Source organism: Thermobia domestica, chromosome 9, assembly GCF_964235325.1.
Source record: "Thermobia domestica chromosome 9, izTheDome1.hap1.1, whole genome shotgun sequence".
In the NCBI taxonomy this organism is placed as follows: domain Eukaryota; kingdom Metazoa; phylum Arthropoda; class Insecta; order Zygentoma; family Lepismatidae; genus Thermobia; species Thermobia domestica.
Genome location: NC_137462.1, coordinates 113,980,095 through 113,997,653, shown reverse-complemented (window position 1 = coordinate 113,997,653; position 17,559 = coordinate 113,980,095). Strand labels below are relative to the sequence as shown.

General features: G+C 34.9%; 1 protein-coding gene across 3 annotated transcripts in view; it reads left to right on the top strand.

Moving 5' to 3' along the window:
• LOC145694941 (uncharacterized) overlaps positions 1–16,565 on the top strand; it is a 90,799-nt gene extending 74,234 nt beyond the window's left edge. For all 3 annotated transcript variants that reach the window (XM_081771725.1, XM_081771726.1, XM_081771724.1), the window contains exons 13-17: positions 1,704–1,770; positions 3,253–3,358; positions 5,577–5,915; positions 6,890–7,363; positions 15,580–16,565. In XM_081771725.1, coding sequence (XP_081627851.1) covers positions 1,704–1,770; positions 3,253–3,358; positions 5,577–5,915; positions 6,890–7,363; positions 15,580–15,652 — 1,059 coding nt within the window. In that variant the 3' untranslated portion in view covers positions 15,653–16,565. The remainder of the gene's footprint in view (positions 1–1,703; positions 1,771–3,252; positions 3,359–5,576; positions 5,916–6,889; positions 7,364–15,579) is intronic.
• The last annotated feature ends 994 nt before the right edge of the window (positions 16,566–17,559 follow it).

Genomic DNA, 17,559 nt, shown 5'->3' with positions numbered 1-17,559 from the left:
ATTGTGACATTCCGTGTTAGATTAAAGGATGGTTTCCTGCTTTTTCAGTAAATTAATGCACATTTTTTTTCCCCGAAGAATAACGTGATTGTAATAGATATTTTCTTCGTTATATATTGGATTGATGCGATTGAAATCTCCATGTCGCGTTATGTGAAATGTTACTTAACAAAGCAACGACCAGAAACATCAGGTATGATACAACAGAAACTTTTCGTAAGATCGTCTGAAATTCTGTGTTCGATTTGTGTGGTTGAGAGCTTCTTCGTGGCTAAGCGGTTAGAGTGCGCGCCTTTGGCGTGAGAGACCCGGGTTCAATTCCCAGCGGGAGCTCATGTGGTTTGGATTCCATGTTAATCAGCAGATTCATGTCTCATATAGTCTCGCTGCTGAACGGGACATTAAACTTAAAATCATCAATCGTCGATTTGTGTAGAGATGTATTACTATAACGTCACATTCAAGTGTAGAAATGAAGTTAACCGGCACATCTGCGTGATTTGAAGTGACTAACACTTAATACAAGTGTGAAGAAGGTAGAGCGTGATGTAGATCGGAGAAATTCCGTATGCCGATATAGGCTTTTCATTGGTCACCAGGTTACTAGAATTCTAGATGAACTATTGAGGAATACCGTAAATGTTGAGCTACAGCTTGCTGTCTAAGGTTCCCAGAATCAGTTAAAAACATAGGACATAAGAGTGCGGTATGGGTTAACCACTCGTTTCGTCCGAGTTTTGTGCTTTCTCATTCTTAAAAGTGGACGGGAAAAGTTTGTCATATATGATAAAAATTATGTGCGGTATGGCATCGTAGATGATTAGCAGAGTAGAGTAAACTTAAAACTATCGAAAATCGTTCAGTTTGGATGATTTACGTCGAAATTCTCAGTTTTCTGCGAATTTATTATAATACACAGCGAAGTATGAACTGTTGACATTGTGAAATGCCTGCAATATCAAAAGATACAGTATCTTCCCAGAAAAGCTTGTTTGAGCTTCTCTAGTGCATACAAGTTCAGTGTTGCTTGGATGATTTACGTCAAAATTCTCAGTTCTATGCGGATGTATTGTAATGCACAGCGAGATATGAACTGTTGGCTTATTGTGAAATGCCTGCAATATGAACAGATACAGTGTCTTCACAGAAAAGCTTGTTTGAGCTTCTCTGGAAATGTGGATCAGATTAATGAAATATAGTGTGAAGTCCTCCGTGATGGAACAAATTACCCTAATAGCAATGGCCTCATAAGTTACTTGTTAGTCAAAATCTGTATCTTCAATACAGGATATTCCCCTGACATTCATCCCAGTGATTACCACCTTTCTACCGTCTTTGAGCGTTTGTTTTATAATTTTAATAAACTGATTTCCTTCACCATTAGCTGGCTATAAATAGTAATGGTAAAACTGGCACATACATAGAAAAATAGGAATTCTGTGTGTACAAAATAGGAATTGTTGTTTTCGCTATCTTTACTTGAAAGTAATTCATATCTATTGGATATTTCAGTCGCATCAACCCAATATATTACTAATACTATAGTAAGAATATTAGTACAAATTAATTGGTGGTAATTTGTAACTTTGATTTATGGTTTATTTTATAGGTAGAACAAAATGGATTGATTTTTTTTTAATAAATGAAATTTAGCAATATTTATATAGAGTAAAATTTCATGGTTCATTTATTATGTTTTGCAGCCATTGCAGAAGATGACACCACAAGAACGACTTAAGCGAAAAATGCAAGTCCTACTGAACAGGCAGTGTAAGAGTTATTTGTTAATTTAAATGCAAAATGTTGTTCTGTTTAGTGTGATACTTGAAAAGTTGATATAACGGTATACACATAGTGCGTGATTTTAACTTGAATTATTCGTAAATTCAGTTCAGCTGCTTATTTAAAACAATCTAATCTGAAAAAAAAAACAGGTTAAAGCATTCGTGATATGTTATCACATTAAAATATTGTATGAATGAGGTGTGCAATAGAATTTACTGATGTCTAAGCACAGACTCATTTCGATGCTTTTGTTCTGATAATTTGCTTGTGTACACGACATAAAGAAATAAATCTACTTTTTTTGTTTGTTTGTTTGTTTGTTCGCACAAAAGAATATCGTGGTTTTAATTTATGTAATTTCCCTAACTTGTGTTATGAAAGGATGTGCTTTGTATGAAGTGGAAGAGAATGCTTACATTACCTCCACATACTAAAAGTGCTTAATGTGAGCACGTTGTGTTAAAGGGCATTCTCCAATCGATAGTCGAGTTCTTTACTCTGGTCATGAACGCCAGTTAGTGGATGCAATAGCAGTAGCAATCGTACGTAAAGTTAAGATGGCTGTTACCTACAGGTGGCACATAAATTAGATCTTTTCATATCTCCACAAAGAAGTCGGGGAGCCCTTGAAAGAGGCCAAGAGAGCATAGCTGACGACTGATTTAGCGATGGTGCAAAATTTCATTCAGCCATTTCCAAATTTTTCGTAAAAAAAAATTGGCAAAGAATGGAAGGTAATTCAGAAATATTACAAATGATTTCACTTCGAATGTTAATTTCTGAGGAGTGTTTTCACATTCAAGCTGTTGGCCTCTTTCTGGAACCTTCATGAGTAGTTGCTTATACTTCCTTATTGCTATGGACGGCGTTGCTAGTTCTCGATGGTGGCACTTCGATTGTCTTGTGTGACACCCACAGTCATCCCATACTCTTCTTTTTATTCCAAATATCTCATTGTCGGGGACTGTTTATACCACCTAATATTCCAGTAAAGTGCGGGTCATTTCCAAATTCATTTAATAACATTGCGCGGGTAAACAGAATGACTTCTAAACAGAAATGATGCTATCACGCGGCAGTGTACAGAAAGAGGTTGTCAGTGTTTGTAGTCACAATTTAAACAATTTGCATTTCATATAGGCTACAGAAACACGCATTTGCTCTCAGTCATGCAAACTGTTTAAAATTTCGATATTACTTGAAAATTTAACTTTTAGCTTCGTGATATCACTATTGTGTGCTCCCGATATTACAATAATATTTTAAAATATGCGTGGCGATAGTCAAAAATAATACAGTCGTAATTTGGAATAAATAATAGGAAGTAAAAAATTACATCCTTTTATGATCTTCTTATGGTAGAAAATTAATGGTGGAACTATAGCTATAATTTAAGGAACATATTAAGTGACTATAATTCAAGTATTTTTGTTTACTTTTAATGTTTGATTTTTATATACATTTTAGATAAAGCTGATAAAAAGGCAGAGAAAATAAAGTTGGAAAAGCAAGAACAGGAACGCCAGGATAGGGAAGAAGAATTAAGAGAGATGGCTATTAAGCTGAGGCGAAGGTAAAGAAACTGATTTAGTGGTTATTTATAAAACACAGTGTTCCCACCTACCTGGAAAAGTTAGGGAATTGAGCTTACTTGTAAAAAGTCGTGGAAAAGTCACGGGATTTTAAGTATGAATTTTTACTTCTCGAAACTCATTTCTCTTTTTGCCTTACCCGGCTTTTGATAGAGGTTATTTTATGATAGTTTGTTTTGAAAAATGTACACATACTATATATATGTAGATGCAAAGTACATGAAGAACCCCTGGCTGGGAAAAATGTAGTTGCTTTTTATATTACATATAGACTTGGAAAACTAGAAAATGCAGAGAATTCGTGCTTGCCAAATAAATGGTAACACTGAAATAGCATAGATTAATCTTCCATGCGTAGGTGATAAGAAACATATTTTGCTGAATATGTTATAGTTGTTCTGTGGTAGGGCGCATGTTTCTGGTGTGGTGGGTCGCAGGTTATGTGGACTATGGTGCGAAAATACTGTTCTCATTTTTATTAAATGGTTTTATTGTTATATTGTCATTTAATATCAGTCAATATGAAGCAGTATTGCACATTAGGCTTCAATGAAACTATTTACTGTAGTAGATTATCTTCGTAAATTTCCAGCTGATGTCAGTAAATTGTTGTTAGTTGGGATTGAAAGAATAAAATATCGAAAACACATAAACATTGTCGAGATGTTGATAGGTCAGTAATAGAACGTTCGTCCCGTAATAAAGATAGGGTACCGTTCCTCGCTAGTCCAACGATAAAAGACTTTCCCCTGATATAAATGAGAATATGGTTTAAGAAGAAATCAGTTCCCTCCTTTTCTTACATATTATTTCTTCAATAATTATGTACATTTATTGTATATTCCACTCAGTTCTCAAGGCCTTCAAAGAGATATTAAACTAGATTTCATTTTAATTTTTAACAAAGAAGTAATTGATACTTTTTTCTGTAATTTGCAAATTCTTCTAAAATGCATGCATTGTTAATTAGTTTACAGTAAGATGTGGAAGAAAGCTATAAAGTTTAATATTTATTGAAGGTAAAAGACGTGCACAACAATAAGAATTTTCTTTAAATACCACGTCAAATAGGGAGGGAGAGAAGTAGGAAGAGAAAGAAAATTTAAATAATAGAAATGTGGGCGGCACCATCTTGGAATTTAGAGTCGTGATAGAGCGATTCATTATAAATTGGAAAGCAAGGTCCAGATCTAATTAGCGTTTTAATTAAATGTCTGATGTTAATACTCTAAACGTAATGATATTAGGTAACTGAGTTTGACAATAAAGTTCCAGGATTGATGCTAGTACTCTGTAACTATGACAGAAAATTGTTTATTATTTGAAATATAATTGTGATATTCGTTTGCAGAAATGTGAAGATTTGGTAAAGAGAGCATCTGCATACCCCTCTAAACATTGATCATCTAAGACATCCTGTTTCTCATTATCATAGATTCTTACGTGGAACAAAGATCGAACATTTAAGTTTTGCTGTAAGCTTAAAAAAAACAGCAACAGAGACTTACGAGGTGATAAGAAGTTTTTATTGTCAGGTTGTCTTATCTCATGGTCAAGTGTTTGAGTACTATTTCCAATTTCATGATGGACGTGAAGAGGTTTCTGATGACGTTTCGCAGTTGGTGTGCAGCACATCTTTCATCAAGCGGACGGTCGTGCTACAGTCTGACTTCAGCAGGTCGCGAGCATACGCATTATTATTCTCTGATCGACTAATTGACGGACCTCCACTTCTGGATTCACTAGAAACGTCTTCACGTTCATTTCAAAATTGGGCGAACCATTCCAGCATGCGACCATAACATAGGGCATTCTTGCAGCAAACAGTTCTGATTATCTCGTAGCTCTCTGTTGCTGATTTCGCTGGTTTACAGCAAAACGTATTTTTCGTTCTTTGTTCTATGCAAGAATCCATGATAATGGGAACCAGAATGAATTTGATGAATCGCGGAAGGATGTTTAGAAACACATTTTACTTTCTTTATCAGATATTCACATGTCCTATAGAAGAATACCACCATTAATTTCATATGATAGATTATTTTCTGTTACTAGCAATAACAAAGTATGATCATCAATCCTTCAACTTTATTGTCAACTTTGTATGTTTTTTCTGGTAGGCTACAATTAAGATTTTTTTATGGTAGACTGTTTTTAGTAATTTAACATTTAATAGAAAATAAGTTACGTAATTTTCAGGGAGCGAGAACGTCGTCATAGAATGCAGGAACAGGAAACAAGTTCAGCGTTGGGTGAAGGAGAAGAAAGTGGTTCTCGATCAGGGTCTCCATCACCTTCTCACTCTCCACATTCTGCCACGGGAACTCTATCTCGATCAAGATCAAACTCTCCTACAAACTCTCAGTCGAGGTCAAGGTCACGTTCGCTGTCACCTACACGATCATCTAGTCGCTCACCGTCACACTCATCAAAGGCTCAGAAAGGAGGGCGGCTGCATTCTACGCGGAAACCATCTCAACAAAGCACACATGAACGTGGGCAAGATAGAGGGCATTCTTATACTAGCAGCCGATATAGGTAAGTGGATTGATAGAATATTATTAATACCAAGATTAGACTATACTGAAGTTGAAATGATTCATTTCGGAAGAATAGGAATGCCAGTTTAGGTTTGAGATCACGAAATATAGGTTTAGCAGTGGACCGTGATTTTTCCTTTGATTTCGTTCTTGCCGTTATTTGCGTACATACTTCCAGTTTTCATTTTGCCGTCTGCAGGTTAAACCTCGTTGCGAGATAAAGATTCAAGAAAAAGTTCAATATACTTTTTTCATTTATGTAATATTATATAGACCAATATTAACATAAATACAACTAAGAAAGTGGACTACAAAGTACATATATTTTTAAGGATACATTACTAGCTATGTGCAAGAGTAATTAGTCAATTGCTCCATGACTGAAATCTTGGAATATACTAAATCTTAAATTACGTTTTAAGAATGTTTACTGTTTTGACCATTAAATTTGTTCATTGGTTAGAGTAGCCACTGCATTTAGTGGTAGGTGTGTTTATCTTTGTAGCACAGGATCTTTGTTCTTATTTCATTCATGCCTGTGATTTTGTGGTAGAAACCCTCGAGTTTTATGGACCTCTTGACTTTTGCGGTCTTCGGAATATAGGATCATGAGTTATTTTTATTCACTATCCCTGTTCTTTAGCGTAAAATAACATGATCATGGAATATTAGATTTCATTTAATTTTTACAAAGATCAACTGTGCAATAGTCAATCAATGTATTTTCCCTTTTTGTTCGGGCTTCCATTTATCTGTCTATAAGCAGTAACATAAAACATTAGACTATAAATTTTAGTTTTGTTATCGTTTATTAAGAAAAACTTACGAAAACTCTGGAAAGTTTCAAAGAAAATTATGTGCAGTATTTTATGATTCCTCTGAAATCCTGTAGCAAATACTGTTAATTTTGTACTGTATTTATGTTGTCATATTGTTCATTTTTTAAACAGTTTTATCATTTCTGATCTGCAGGGACAGAAACGATAGTGATAATCAGGAGCACCGGAGTGGTAGAAATTCTGACTCAAAGCGTGATAATCGTCTGCAAGAAGGCAGAAGTGACAGTCGAAGTCAGTCTTTCAAAAGTGGAAGTCGGGGTTATGCCTATATAAGCGATAGCCAAACTCAAGATTATAAGAATGACAATCGTAGTCGTGAGCATAAGAGTGATAGTTTACAAGAATATAGGAGTGACAATAGGAAACAAGACTACCGAAGTGATATGCGAAGTCAGGATTACAGGAGTGAAGTTCGTGGTCAGGACTACAGGAGTGATTCACGGAGCTACAGAGGAGACAGTCGGAGCCTGAGCTACAGGAGTGATAGTAGTAATGTAGATTATCGTAATGATAGCCAAGATCATAGACGTAGTAGAAATATCAACAGGAATTACAATCGCGATGACCGCAGTCGTAGTAAAAGTCCTCAGCAGAAGTCACGATACAGGTAAGCTAATTTTATTTAATTTTAGATTAAAAAAAAAAAATGATCTGTTTTGGAGTTCTATCAAATTTATTTTAGCCTTGATGTAAAACACATCAAAATGAAAACAAGATCAAATAGTACTTTAGATAGTGCAGTCAAATTACCAAAAAGTAAGGCACAAATTAGTAACAAGCTGAAAATTGATACAGATGTTGGGAATGATATTCTAAACAACATACTAAAAGTCCCCTGAAATCCGAAGTGACCTTCGCCACCATATTGAAAAATGGCCGCTGACAGTGTCAAATGAACAATACAAAAATAAAAATAGCGGCATACTTTTAGAAATATTTAGCTCTAAATTCTGAAATTCCGAAAACTACCGTCAAACAGATTTAAAATTTTATTGAACTTCGGAAGTAATTATTAACAAATTAAAATTTGACATAGATGTTGTGGCAATATTCGTTTTTTTTTCTCCATAGTCTTCCCTAATTTTAATCTATTCATAATATTAATTACGTCACTAACTTTAACCACTATATGTCTTAAAGACATAATTCGCTAATAAAATAGATAGTCAGATTTCTACTTCTTTATCACTAATAATAACACTACTACAAATTAACATATACGCGTATTTCCTTTATTACTATTTAAATAAAAAAAAATTACTTCTTAAAACTAAATCACTAACCTAAATAATCACTTAACAGAAAATATTGATAATTACTAATATTCCTATTCTTACCCTACATATATATATATATAACTAATAATAATAATATACTCTGTACAACTTTCTTATTTTACGTCATCATCTTTAACCAGATAACCATGGCGTTCTTTGTTTGAAAAATGAGGCAAAAGCCACTAAATCTAACACTGATTTATCGCTAGCTATCACAATCTTAGCTTGTTTTTCGAACTGCGACAACGTAGTTATGAAGTCCGAAATCTTTACTGCTTGAGTACATTCAAACCTGTTTCTGAAACGGTTTAGCCATTCGTTAACTAACTCCTGGCTAGCTCCAGAACTGAACAAAGCGCATATCTTATACTTTAATTGTTCATCTTTGATCGCAAAGAATACGGAACTACGTACTAAAGTATTAGTTTCTGCTATTCCAGTTAATACAGACATAAAATGCCTTTTAAATCCTAAATCCACTAAGTCATCTAAACTAAAATTCTTCTCGTGAAATTGTATTAAGTAATAGTTCTTATACCTTAACCCAAGTACGTTACTCCTGAACGTTTGTTCTTTATTTTCATCATAGGTAGGACTATATTCTACAAAATGCTTGAGAACTCCCAAATCTAGATAGTAATATCTGGATTTACTAAACATCGTAGCGGGCTTACCATTATCCTTTAGCACGGAATAATGAACCCTATGGTTGTTCTTCAGAGATAACATTTTATGTACTTAATACTACTACTCGCAATTAACTATTAACTGAGGAATGGATTGACTAATTTTAAGTCTAATATAAGTTGTTATTACTCTAGAGCAAAATTACTCGTATGATTTTATTATTATTTGCTGCTCTCCGTTCGACCTTGAGTCACAGCGAAGGATTGAAACAGTTACTCCCATGCAATGAGCGTTCGTGTACCGTCGTCTCCGATCGGCAACGTTCGTCTCTAATCGCTTGGCTAGTGGCTTGCGCGACAATCTTGCGTTCGCTATGCAGGATTCACACAGCTCTCTCACTCTACGCATTCATGAATTTTCTTACAAAATATTTCACTACGTTTATTATTATTTTACTTACTATAATGATGTATTAAATTATCACTAAATATGTCATAAAATACTTGATATTGTAGACCACACCACCATAAAATTACTGTGTTCCTTGAACGTTATTCGTTATACTAAATTAAAAATATCACTACAACACATCACTATAACCCAGCCGAGAATCGAACTCGTGACTGTTACTCACTCATCATTGTACTATAAACTTAAGTAGTAACGTGGGGCTTAATAAAATTAAATAACTACTGTACTTCCCGTAACATTCGTAAGGGTGGCTCGGTGGGAATTATTTATAATTACATCAACTATTAAACTCAAAGAAGTCAACTTCAAACATGACATTAGCGAGGGTGGGAATTAATTTACTTAAGTTATTAATCTACAAGAATTTTACTGAGTGGTACTGAGATCTCTACAAAGGCGTAAGCCACCATCATCTTCAACATGAAAGGGTGGGTTGGGAGGTAATTAAAGTTACTAAGATTTCCAAAATAGAATCTTTACACAATGTTTCTCTGGGAAAGACCCAGATCATCTCCGCCATGACAACCCAGTCACTCTGTGCCTAATTTGGGGATGCTATTAGAGTGATACTGAGCGCCTTCCACTCACCATCTAGAATGAGTGGGAATAATCTCATATACATGTGCGAGAGGTTAACTAAATTTCCATATACCAATTGGGGATTAATTCTTATAATAAAACATTTACTTCAATCATTTACTAACAATTATATTTCTTTTTGGATAAAATTGTGAATGTAAGTGTTGTGATGTATCTAATTACGGATAATCGGAATATTTGCCAGTCGAGTATCGCCGATCGAGTATTGAGCCTTTGAGCCCTGAATAGGAGTAACACATACCTGATATCTTCAAATGACGCTCCACTGATGATCTAGGTGTTGGAGGTAGTATCGCCAAGTTAATACTTTCAATTAGTGATTGATGTAGACGAGCATTGAGTTTGGTATTCTCCCAAATGCTAACGATGACTCGATGTTCTCCGTAGATAGAATGTGGTATTCTAAGTTGACTGTTGGTTGACTGTCAGATGACTGTCCCGCTGTCTTTGACTAAACACTCAAAGACCGACTCCTAAAAGACTGATCCAAGGCTGTCTACGACTGTCTCCACGACTCTCTCCTGAAGACCTCTCGTCTCCCAGTTTTGTTCAACTTGGTCCTCCTGTCGTCTGCTGGATGGCACGTGCGACCCCCTTTCACATGGAAAACAAATTCTTTCCTTGTGTCAAGACTCAAAAACTGCAACTCTCGACACACTCCGATTTCTCGATTCTAAGCAATTTCCTCATATCCGTGAATGTGTGAAATGTTCACAAAAGCTTACAATCTCTCTTTTCATAATGTACAGTATTTGGCCTATGCAAGAATTGACGCATTGTCTTCCTGCATTGGCAGACTCTCAATGAAACATTTTATTTACATCATTTCGTTGACCATTGAATAATAATATTCCTCAGCTTGCATTAACTTAACTCGTAACAATTATTCACCTTAACCTTATTATTTTATAAAACGCGATCTTTGCAACATAAATAAACATTGAATAAAATTATTAGACATAATTTTCGATTTAAAAACGAATATTGCCACAATGTTGGTAAAGATTACTTAAATGACGTACTAAAATCCCACAACTTCTTCGTTCGCCATATTGAAAAATGTCCAAATGTTCGAAGTAATTGAAAGATAATATTTTGTTAAGTAAAATGCAAAATCTGGACCGGGCTAAATATTTGAGAAACTGTAAATACAGTCGATCCAAACTCATTTGGGATCAATGTTGGTGGGAGAGGGGAAACATTATGACGTGTTTGATTTTGTCGTCCGCCATCTTGGAATCAACCTTTTTATTATAAATGACAAGATGGTCGTGGGAAATATTAAACAATATCATCGTTCGAAAAGAAACTCAACGGTAAGGTTGTTTTTCCAAACCCTGCATCAGTTTTGAAGTTGTTAATAGATTTAGGCACACACCACACCATTACCTTACCTGCACTTTGCATCTTTGATGCATCTATCTAATTAAGATTTGTATTAGTCCAGTACCGAACATTTTGCGCAATACCGAGAAATCCTACGGTAAAGTAAAAAAAAAAAAAGAAAGAAAAACTTCAACGTGGTGAATGATTTTCAAGTTTTGAATGGGTTTAGGATAAATTATGTTATCATTTAGACTTAATTTTGTTATGTGTGGTACATTGTCTAGACGGGAACCGACTATCTCGTTACTTTTTTCTTGTAGAGAGAACAGGATGCTAACTCGAGAGGAAAGAATCGAAATTATCCTTTTTGCTGGAGGACGCAGTTCAGCAATAATAACAGCCGTCTTCAAAGAGCGACATCTTAATCGCGAGCTGGTGACAGACGCTAATCCGCAAATTCAGGGCAACGGGAAATGTTGATTTACCTTGATCGGGATGACTACGAAATGCAACTGATCCAAAAATATCAGCAGCTGTGTCGGGTATATTGGTGAAAAGTCCTATGAAGAGTATGCGACGTCTATCAAGTGAACATAATGTTAGTGTCAAAAGTGTTCAAAGAATATTAAAAAGGGAAAAGTGGCACTCTTAAAAATTACAGTTGAAACAAAAACTGTCAGAGTATAATTCTGATAGATCAATGACGTTTTGTGAGTAGGCGTTGGCCCAGATAGCTCGTGACCCAGTATTTCATCATAACATTGTTTTTAATGATGAGGCAAATTTCAATGTAACAGGTGAGATTAACAACCAAAATGTTCGGTACTGGACTAATACAAATCTTAACTGGATAGATGCATCAAAGATGCTAGGTGTAGGTAAGGTAATGGTGTGGTGTGGAAAATGGGATGAAAAACTTATTGGACCTGTTTTCATTGATGGGACCTTCGATGCTGCACAATATGGAGATATCCTTAAAGACACTGTTATGCCACTTTTGTTGAACGAGGAAGGGTGATTTCATCAATATTGGCAATAAGATGGGGCACCGCCGCATTATGGTCGTAATGTAATCGATGGCTCAATGAACACTCTCCGGGTTGCTGGATAGATTTGTATGGACCACTTGAGTGGTCAGCAAGGCTCCCCCGAATTAACTCCGTTGGATTTCTGTCTTTGGTGACACTTTAAAGCTATATTTTACCAGTGTAAAATTAATGAAATTGGCTACCTGCGGCCTGTGAATAAATATCACCAACTATGCTTCGCAGAGTGCACAAACACTGGGTCGCACGGTTAAGGATGTGCATAGAACAGAACGGTGGGCATGTTGAATATGTCATGTGATTGTATTTGTCGCGTGTGTGCTATCTCTCTCTTTTCTTGGTTATTAAAGAATATGTAGTGAGATTTATATATATATATATATATATATATATATATATATATATATATATATATATATATATATATATATATATATATATATATATATATATACTTTAGCCTTCAATTCGAAACTTCGCACAACACATTTCTCAGCATTTCACACATAACTTATCTCAAATCTATTAACAAGTTCAAAACCGTTGCAGGGTTTGGAAAAACAACCTTACCGTTGGGTTTCTCTTCGAACGAGGATGTTGTTTAATATGTCACACGACCATATTGCCATTTAAAATAAACAAGTTGATTCCAAGATGGCGGATGACAACCTTAAACACGTCATAATATTTTCCCTCTCCCACCAACATTGATCCCAATTGAGTTTGGATCGACTGCATTTACAGTTTCTCAAATATTTAGCCCGGTCCAGATTTTGTATTTCACTTAACAAAATATTATCTTTCAGTTACTTCGGACATTTGGACATTTTCCAATATGGCGAACGAAGAAGTTGTGGGATTTTAGTACGTCATTTAATTAATCTTTACCAACATCTATGTCAAATTTTAATTTGTTAATAATTACTTCCTAAGTTCAATAAAATTTTAAATCAGTTTGACGGTAGTTTTCGAAATTTTAGGATTTAGAGCTAAATATTTCTAAAAGTATGCGTTTTATGAAAAATTGTTTTTAGGTATAGTGTTATCTACGTTCTATAAAACAACACTAAGTTTATCTCTCTATGTTCAGCCATAGCGAAGATATTGCTATTTTTATCTTGGTATTGTTCATTTGACACTTCCAGCGGCCATTTTCCAATATGGCGGCGAAGGTCATTTCGGATTTCAGGAGACTTTTGGTATGTTGTTTAGAACATCATTCCCAACATCTGTATCAATTTTCAGCTTGTTACTAATTTGTTCCTTTCTTCATTAAAATTTGAGCTTCATTTACTGCACTAAAAGGAAGAAGAAAAATATTCATATACTTAGAATCTGCTTCTTACTGAACAACTCACATTAGGTTGTAGCTGTATTTTAGTTGAGTTCCCTCCTTGTTTTATGTTTCTGTAAATACCAGGAGTGTAATTTTAGTCGACGTTACTTTTATTTTTGTCTTGCCCGAAATATATCGAGTAGTGTTACAGAATACTACTAGTGGAAAGCAGCTAGGAAGTATTTTCCTCTGGTGTCGTTGAGATTATTTTTATGAATTAAGCCCGATCACGAAGTTAATAGATACTCGAGAATGTAATTTAAAACAAAGTATTCACATTAAGAACAACACATTATCATCTTGTTGTAAGTGACTCTTTATGTTGATCAGTATTAAATGCGTATCTTCCATTGGCATACCTACCTATAAACGTGAGTAGATTATATTGTAGAGCAAGGTACAGAAATTAGATAAAATAATTTGAACGTATAATAAAAGAACGAATCAATTATGCGTGTAGGGTCATATTTGTTATTCGGCATTCTGTGAAGAAGAAAAAAATTACTTCGGTACAGTATATTTGAAAGGGAAACAGGGTTAGAACAATGTTACAATGAATCTGCCGTAGTAAGTGCCGGCTAGTGTTGAACTTAAATATTTAAGTTAAAAGATGTTTAAAATCACGAGGATTATTTGAAAAATTCTCGAAATTAATTTACCTTTTGCAAATTGTGTTCATCTTTCAGCTTCTTGTCTTCCTTGATACCAATACGGTTGACTCAACGATATTTTAAAACCTTCATGTCATCACAGATACTGATTGCTCCATGCCTCCAAAATGCTCCTCTGCAAATGCCTTTAGTGTGGGAGTGAGCATTGCGGGAGTACAACATGAGATTCTTCTATGATTAAGCAGCTCTTTTTGTAATTAGTCGAAAACCTTTGCATAGTATTGACAGGTGATAGTGTAATCAGGTGAAAGGTAATCTATGGAAAAGGATATATTTTACATAAAAAAAAAAAAAAAAAAACTGGAGGCATGATCCGTCTGGCTGACATCACATATATTGGCTTTGTTTTAAGGTGGAGAATCAGAATGTTTCGGTTCAGAATATGGGAGTGTACCCATGTTTTAGCAATGGTTTTGGATCGACGTGTAAAATCAGTTATATTAAATGTTGCTTAAAACGGACTAAGTTGTCTGTAGAAATTTGCATTCTAATTCGTTTTTGTTCAAGTGTTAGCAGTCGCAACACCAGTCATGCAAGCAGGAGCTTTATGCACAATTCTTCGGTCAAAATGTAAAATACTTGTACACCTAAATCCTTAGTTTCTGCAATATCTCTCACTTTACATCGGAGATCCTGAAGTGGCATTATCATACAATTTTTAAATAATGTTCGGTGAACGACGTTTTTTGATCTCGACGCTTTCGCGATTGCATTTCATCTCAGATGTCTACTTAGTAACAGTTGAAACTGACGGAGCTGGGTTCCTCCAGAGTATTTATCGTATCATCATGCATTCATACCCTTGTACTTCCGATGCATTCACACCCTTCTTCACCTCATATTAATGCAGAGATGCAAATAAGCAACAAAAGTTTACGAGCCCAAGAAGAAAGCTACTAGCCCATATCCAACAATAGAAATAATTTACTTACCTTCGTATGATATTAAATACTCGCCCGCACCGATGAACCACTCGCCCCGGGCGAGTAAGCGAGTGGTTATTTGCATCCCTGTAATTAATGGCTACGTGGTTTCCATAATTTGTCATTTTCAAATACAGACACACGTGCGCTGCAATTCTGCGATAACAAGTACCCGTAACTTCAGCTGTTTTTATTGATCCTGGCAATAATGGAAAGTTACTATAGCCGAAAATAGCCCATAATAATAATAATAATAATAATAATAATAATAATAATGTACGTGATTTGTAACTGGTCTATAGGTCATTCCAAGAACTTAGCAAAGCGCCCTCAAAATTAATGACAAAGAAAAATATACAGGAACATTATATAAATTATGTCTGTTCATCTGGGTATAATTATGTTTCACGATATGATCATTTGTACCATATATTTAACTTGATTTCTACTTAGCTGTCTTATATTGCTGTTGCAAATATTGTTGCTGTCTTGTATTTGATGTAAATAACTATTGTGATAACGAAAACATACCATCTCTCTTTACAGACGCTCCCATTCACGTTCGCCTTCACGTTCATCGTCACGAACTTTCGCCGCGAGACCTCTGGTTGACTACTGAAGAGAGAATTTGTAGTAATGAAGAAAAAGGAATGTTACAGGATTTGACTGAAACATAACTATTGCGTGTAATAATTGAATATGTTGCGACACTGTTAAATGATTTTTTCGTTGTTGAAAATTGAATGTGATTTAATTGTCTATAACGGAATTTCATCCATAAGAAAACTAGTGGTGATCTGTTCAATTATATAGTGATTTCAACTATAGTAGTTGTAAAATATAAAGCGTTTTTTTTTTTTTTTTTTTAAAAAAAGAAATATATAATATAATAATTTGGCTGTTATTCAATCAAGATAAACGTGTCCACACCTGTAATTTTAAAACTCCGATTTTTGTAAAGTACGAACATTCGAACTAAAAAAAATTAAAACCATAATCATTGCAATACAGAGAAGAAATAGAGGGAAATTATTTTTGTATATTGTTTTCATCGGATAAAATTTGTCTATTGCATAATGTCTAACAAATTGACAAAGAAATAAATACAATAAAATCCTCCGTTTACATATTTTGTATGTCCATGTACAAGGTTAGTACATGATGATGGTTACTATTGACTGACAGTTCGTGTAAATAGGGATATATATATATATAATTTGCAATAGTGTTCAAATGGGACTTATCTTTTTAGTTTCCATTGTTAATGTTTTCTTTAAAATTCGAAATACGTAAACGTTCGGGAGTATGTTTGGAAGTGTCTTGACAGCAGTAGTTTGGAATAAGACGAATGTGCTGTGACTCCCTATTTGTCATGTGTTAACATTATCTGTGTATAACCTACAATAATAAGTGCTTTATTGTAGTGACTTTATTGCCATACGCGTTTTCATTTGGAAGAAAGTTGTATAGATTATTTCTTTGTGTACCCAAATAAACCTTTTGTACAGTAATAAAAAAAAATTGGCATTTTATGAATACTTTCATTTCCGGTATATGCATTTTCGGACAAGAGAGTGTGGGAAAATATTTGCTGCAGGTAATAATCCAACTGTATACTCCCTCCCCGTGTAAAATTTGAAAGCAAAAACTTACGGTTTTTGCTTTCAACTTTATTGTTTTTGACTTTATATCTTCTGCTGGCTCAGTGGTAGAGCGTTCACCTCCGGTGCTTGAGGTCCCTGGTTCGATCCCAGCTCGTGCCGTGTGAACTTTGTGATGAACAAATACCGTGCTCGTGGGTTTTCCCGGTGTTCTCCCGTTTCCTCCCACTCTTCATTCCACCATTTCATTCATTTTTCATCATCGCCGTCTCTTTTAGCCTAACCAGCATAACCATGGGACGTAAAACTGAAAGATTTTATTTCATTTTTATATCTTCTGGTATTTAAAATCTGCTTCTATTTCAGTGTACACAAACCGTTTATTCATATAATCGCTACAGAAGAAAAATTAGGTTTAGGTAATAGGTGTGTAATTTTATATATATATACACCCCCCATTCCAAAAGAAACCGAACTTTTGAAAACAAATAGTACCACTAGTGCCATCTGTTGTAATATTTTACCGGTAGATGGCGTAGTCCCTCATTGACAACTGGTATAAATGTCATGACATTTGGATGCACGGCAACAAAGTTATTGCGTTTCAACTGTCAGTGTGTTGTGTACATCGGTCGGAAAATGAGTTTCAAACAACGAGCTGCAATTGAGTTTTGTGTTAAACTGGGTAAAACTTTTAGTGAAACGCACTAAATGCTACAAAATGCATATGGTGATGAGTGTCTATCCCGTACGCAAGTTTACGAGTGGTTCAGGCGATTCAAATCGGGTAGAGAGACGCTGGATGATGATGAAAGATCAGGCCATCCCAGAACCTGATTATCGGAAGAAAACATCGAAAAAGTGCGTGAATTCATCAAACATAACAAAAAATCGTTTGTAAAAGTTATTGAAATGGAATTAGGCA